The sequence below is a fragment of the Calypte anna genome, chromosome Z (assembly GCF_003957555.1).
Source record: "Calypte anna isolate BGI_N300 chromosome Z, bCalAnn1_v1.p, whole genome shotgun sequence".
Taxonomy (NCBI): domain Eukaryota; kingdom Metazoa; phylum Chordata; class Aves; order Apodiformes; family Trochilidae; genus Calypte; species Calypte anna.
Window position 1 is genome coordinate 49,774,934 of NC_044274.1, and position 6,000 is coordinate 49,780,933.

At 40.8% G+C, this 6,000-nt stretch overlaps 1 protein-coding gene across 1 annotated transcript in view; it reads left to right on the plus strand.

The window, feature by feature from the left end:
• Positions 1-4,993, plus strand: part of ANKDD1B (ankyrin repeat and death domain containing 1B) — a 30,895-nt gene extending 25,902 nt beyond the window's left edge. The window contains exons 12-15 of the mRNA XM_030467570.1: positions 321-416; positions 3,789-3,987; positions 4,403-4,534; positions 4,866-4,993. Coding sequence (XP_030323430.1) covers positions 321-416; positions 3,789-3,987; positions 4,403-4,534; positions 4,866-4,924 — 486 coding nt within the window. The 3' untranslated portion in view covers positions 4,925-4,993. The remainder of the gene's footprint in view (positions 1-320; positions 417-3,788; positions 3,988-4,402; positions 4,535-4,865) is intronic.
• The last annotated feature ends 1,007 nt before the right edge of the window (positions 4,994-6,000 follow it).

The window sequence follows — 6,000 nt, forward strand, 5'->3', positions numbered from 1 at the left end:
ACAGGGGAATGAGAGCACAAGCTAATACGAGCTAATGAGAGCACAAGCAGACTGAGTTTCTGAAGGCAGCTGTACCTCACCAGAAATTCTATATTCCCCATGCAGGGAAAATGGGCCTCCTCTGAGCTGAGAGGATATGGCTCATGCACAGAATAGAACTTCAATTGTAGCTACCCTGAATCTGTAGAGTTGTAGTAGTTATGTTGTCTTGAAAAAAAGAGGAAGACTGAGACTCCAAAGGAAGCTCCTGGGTTTCTTCTATGATATAAGTATCCTCATATACATGAGATAATGTCCTGTTTCACTGTCTCTACTTCTAGCATGGGAAAACTGCACTAGCTGTGGCATCAAGGAGCAGTCATGCCCTCGTTGTAGATATGATAATTAAAGCAGAGAGGTACTATGCCATGAAACAGGTAAGAGACATCTTTCATTACAGTGGGAACAACTAGAAGGAAAAAGCTGATTCTGATCTTAAAGTGCCTTTTGCCTGAGGTACTTTTTCACCCCATTGCAAGAGTGGTCTTGGTAAACAGAGGTTAGAATTGGGAAAGGGAAAGCATCCATGTTATACCCCTGACTAGATGTAAAATTGTAGGCAGATATTAATGTTTTCCTGCATTATGCAGGAGATGAAGAGGTGGAGAGAGATCCTGACTGAAATTCAAACTGTGCCATCAGCATCAGAGTTGGGATGACCTGAATCCACATTCATTCCTGTGTCCTTCACTACAGAAAAACCTGTGCTTGAAAATGGAGGTGTCTGCCACTCCTTTGCTAGTAAGGGCTCAGCTGCTTTGGCAGGAGCTACCTCATCTATTTTATGTGTGTTACCTATAAAACACAGTCAACAAAATGGGAAGGAACCAGGCAACAAGTGTGAAGCACGTGACTTAGACTGACCTTTGATTCCCTAAACTTCTAACCTTCTTGTCCTAGTTGGTGTTTAAATGTGGGCTGCTTTGTGATTGCCATCCCTAAAGGACTGGGAATCAAATGTATTAAAGTGTAGGTGACAATTATTGTCACCTGCATTGACCATCCCATATCAGCTATGAATCTGTAATTGCTCTGTAGGTAGTAAGTGTCTGAACAAGAAAAGCTAAGCTTTGTATCTCCTAAATCAAAGGAGAATTTGGAGCTGGGCTGCTGGTGAGGCCCATTCTAGAGACATGCCTTGAAACTCAGACCCAGCCCAAATGGGTTTTGAAAATTCAGGATGCCAAATGGATCTTGAAAATTCAAAATGTCTCGTATCACAGGGTCTTAACTGTAACTGTGCAGAATTCTGAGAGTATGACACCTGTAATGAGCCCCGAAGAACCTTCTAAACATAGACACTTGATAAAAGGGAGGTGGTGAGGGGCCATTTTAGGGCATACCAACTCTCCACAAATAGTCTGGTATTGGCTTGCTTAGTTTTTCTTTTTTGGAGCCATGTGGACTCCCTGAGAACTGATTTTGCTGGGTTTTAAAACAATACAGTTTAAAATCCCTGGGCTGTCTCAAATACAGCTTGTTTACAGACTGATCCCTAGTGACGCAGCAGAAAACATCTCTCATAGCATCCACCATACAACATGCATGAAAGAAGATGCTAATAAAATTTATGTAGATCAAGTAATTCAGTGAGCACCAGAGCTAGCAAAACAGGGCAGAAGGACTGGTGAAAGGAGTTCACTTGACTGTCAGCTCTTGTGCTGTCTTTGCTGAGCTGCCACACAGCAGTAATTTTCATTCCTGTTTCATGCAAAGGAATGATTCCTCTGCCAGGTTATCCAAGTGTTTTCTGCATGGTATAAGCACACTGATCCTGCCCCAGTGCAGGCACACAAATTATCTGGTCTTTTGCCGTCCCTCTCTGGCCCCGTGTGTTCAAATCCATGACACTTCATGTTGAAGGGCATTGTGCTAGTAATTCACAGATCTAGATTAATTATAACGAAAAACACCTCCACAGCCTCCTTGTGGTATATATTTGATTTGTGTCAGTTCAGCAGGAGCTGACAGGCATGTTGTTGTTTCTTTCACCTTGGGGAATTAGAAGTGAACTCATCTGTTGCCAGAGGAGCCATGACGAGTCTGACAGCAGTGAGCCCATACTGCTTCTAACCTCTTGGCTTTGTTTACTGAATTGCTTGAGAAGAAAAGATGTTTAAGCAGCTATTTTTTCTGCAAGAGCTCCACAGATACTGGGAACTAAAAATTATCCCATCACCTGAAGCTGAGAGCACAGCCTTTGGGTCTAAGGCTGCTTAGATCTTACAGCTGTGGGATAAAATATGATGTTCTGGTGGTGTTTCCATGTAAGAAACTACAGTGTTTTGAACTGTAAGAACTTACTGTTACACTGTACTGACCTATCACCTGTGACAAGACATAAGTTCAAGAGGAAATGTCATGTTGCTGTCAGGAAGTGCACACAATGCCAGTGAGTGTGAGAGTACCTCCTCTCCATTTGCCCTTTTTTCTGTTTATGGCTTCTTGAGGACTGATGTTACTGTCCCACTCTGCCATTGCCTAGACAAAGACCAGCAAAGAGAAGCTGTGCTGCAGCAGGAGAAAAAAAGTTGCGTTTTTTTTTATTTGCTTGTAGTGTTGTTTTTTTTTTTAATTTGCTTGGTTCTTTTAAACCTCAGAAACACTGGCCCAGGAAGGGCTGAGTTGTCCTGTAGAATGTCTTAAACCTCACCTTGCACCTGTCAGCAAGCATGAAATAAAGTTGCCACCAGAAAAATGTAATAAAACATACATACAAATGCTTAGTTCAAAAAATGTTTTTTATTTTTTCTTGCAATACTCTTGTAAGGTGAGGAAATAACCCTGTGGGATTTTTCTGAATTTAATCTGTAAGGGACTATTTTATGCTTAGCACTTCTAAGATGTGGCAGGCTGCGATTTGTGGGGTTTTTTCTCTTAGTATCTGCGTTTTAATCCTATCTCAACTTCCTGAGACATTTTTATGTTTGAAGGCAGATTTAAGACCACCACATAAACAAAATTAAATATAAAACTAGTTTGAGCTTACCTACACTAGGAATGAAGCTTTTCCCTGGGCACCACTCAGCTAGGGCTGAAGTCACTGCTAAATATGGCTTTTACAGAGGTACCCAAACAAGAAGCAACCTCATCACTCTTGTTTCAGGTGAGCCATTCCTAGAGCAGCAATACCACTTTTAATCTGGAGGATACAAATGTTTGCAGTTTTGGTATCTATGAGATTTTGCTTATGCAGGCAAATCAACGGGCTTGTGCTTTTTGGTGCCTTGTCTCTGCATGCTCAACCAAATGTCCCATCAAAAGACCTAACAGTCCTTGCTTCACCCAAGTGTAGCTGAGGAGACAGAGGCAGGAACAGGTTGAACACACACTATGCTGCTGGTGCCCAACCTCTGCTCAGGGAGAGACTGGCATTTCAAGAAGGAAGAGGAAAGAGCAAGAACTGTGGCTGATCCACAGTCATGTTCAAAATGTGATAGATGAAGTAGAGAGGGCCAGAGAGCACAGCAGTGTGGGCCCAGTATTTGCTGTTGTGTCGAGGGCCAGACAAAGTAGTTCATTTTGCATCTGTGAGATAGAAATAGACACAGGAGGGCTTTGTTTCTGTTGCCAGGCAGTAATAACATCATCTGTGCTGACATCTCCCTAAGAGCTCTACTAGGGAAACACAGTTCCTTTACATCCACTGAGCAAATCACCTCTTACATATGCTGTACAGGACAGTGTTGAGTGCTTGCTAAGTGAATCATAACTTCATTATGAAATTCATAATTTGTTTTCTTTTTCAGGAAAATCCAGCTCGCAGTAATGATGGGTCAGATTTCAGCTTGTCCTTCAAACAAGATCACAGCACACAGACCCAGCAAATCCGTTCCTCTCTTTGGAATCTAGCATACAGCCAATTAAAACCCCAGGAATGGAAAAAACTGGCCCTGTTCTGGAAGTTCACAGATGAACAAATTAAAGCTATTGAAGAACAATGGACAGGTAATAATATCTGAATGGCTAGACATAATATACAGGCTATAAAACCCACAAGGGACAATTGTTTCTTAAGCTTTTCACATCTTGAGTGCTGGGAAAGTAGTACTTCTACAGCAGGTATTGCACTTGCTTACTTCTGCTCCAGGGTGTATTTTTACAAACTGAAGACAAATGCAAGAGGTAGTCTTAAGATGTATTAGCTTCCCTGCTCCTCCTTTACAGTAGCCTTGGGATAAAACCAGACTTGTTTGGTTTGTCTTTTTAGCCCTTTTAAGTCTCAGTCTTCATTGTGCTTCTAGGTGAGAAAGGAATTAAGAGTTAATGAGTAGGTTTTAAAATTTCTTGGTGGAACTCTACATGTGCAAAAGCACAAAATGCACTGCATATGGAACAGACAAATGCTTTGTGTATTGCATAGGGAGAAAAAGTTACAAGGAACATGGAAACAGAATGTTGCTCATCTGGTTACATGGTATATTGCTGGCTCATCAGAACCCTGTCAAGCATATATATGAAGACCTGGTGGAAGCAGGATTTCGGACTTTAGCTGGTAAGTGTTGCAATGTGCAGAGCACATACACTCTCCTCTGCAAGGCTGCAGTGCAGTTCTGAGGTCCCTGATGGTGCCAGGAGGGTGTGACCATGGAGGATGCTTTCTTCCTTTCTGGAAATCTGACCTTCCTGGGGGATAAGGTTGCTTGAGGAAGAGCACTTAAGTGAGACTTCAGATTTCTGAAGGGAGATAAAATTCTGGAAACTCGACTTCTGTCCTTTGTATTGAAAATATGGATAAAGTGAGACTGCCCATCCTTCAGTTAGATGAGTCTGACCTTGTAAAAGAGCAGTGTGTTAAGGAAGCATTTTTTCCTCTTGCTTTACAGAGAAGATCAGAGCTGCAAGTAGCACTGATATGGACTCCAGGAAATGTTTGGTTTCATGAGGTCATCAATAAAATATGGCACATATGATGGAAACACATCAGATGAAAAGTGACTTTCAAATATAAATCATGTCTGGATGGAGCCCCATGGAGATGATGTCTGGGATTTCTGTCACCCGTGGGTGATCCCCTTGCTCGGCTGGACCGTACCTCACTTTCTTACCACTTCACGCAGTAGCTTGTCTTGGATTTTTATGGTCTAGATACTGCTGCTGTAACTGCAAGTCTTATACTGGAGGCTGTGTTTTTATACTGTATTTTTGTACCACTTTTGAGAAGTATTGGTAAAGAGTTTGCATTTATATATATATATATAAAATGCAGTGACTTTCAAATATAAATCATCTCTCCTCTAGAAACAAAAACTGATTTTGAAGTTCTATGACTTTCTCCAAGCTAAAAGAACTTGCAGTCCTAAAATATTGGTCAGTTCTTTCTCGTATGCTTGCTGCACAGTGATTTAAAGGAATTAAGAGTGAAGGGCTGGCTGATAATTTATTATTGTACAGCTAAACAAGAACCAACTTCCCCCCCCCATATTTTCTATACTTGGCTTATTATTGGTACATTTAATTCTGTACTGGAACTGCAAATTAAGCAAATTAAAATTTTGTGTTTGACATGAAATGTAAATGAGATGTTTTTCACCCAAAAAATGAGTAAGTGAAAATTATGTGTATAAATCAACACTTGCAGAATAAGGTTAGCACCTGGTGCCACTTGGGATTCAGGTTTTCATAAAGTCTTGCTAGGATTACAGTGTTCCTGTCTGAAGAGGGTTTTCCTCTTGTTTAATTAGTGCTAAGATTATGACAAGTCTGTTGTCCTCAGCAACTGATCTAGGTACTGCAAATACAATAAAATGGGATTTCTTCTAAAACCTTGTGTAGCTGGATGCAGAATATATCAAGACACAATCTTGTATACAAACTCAAAGGACATTTTATATTTGATACTTAACACATCTAGCTTACCTACTGCTTACCTATTTCTTGTCCATGTCTTAAGTCTTGTTAATGTCTCGCTGAACATTAACAAGGTTTAAAGGTTTTCTCTTTATTGAATATATTTCATAT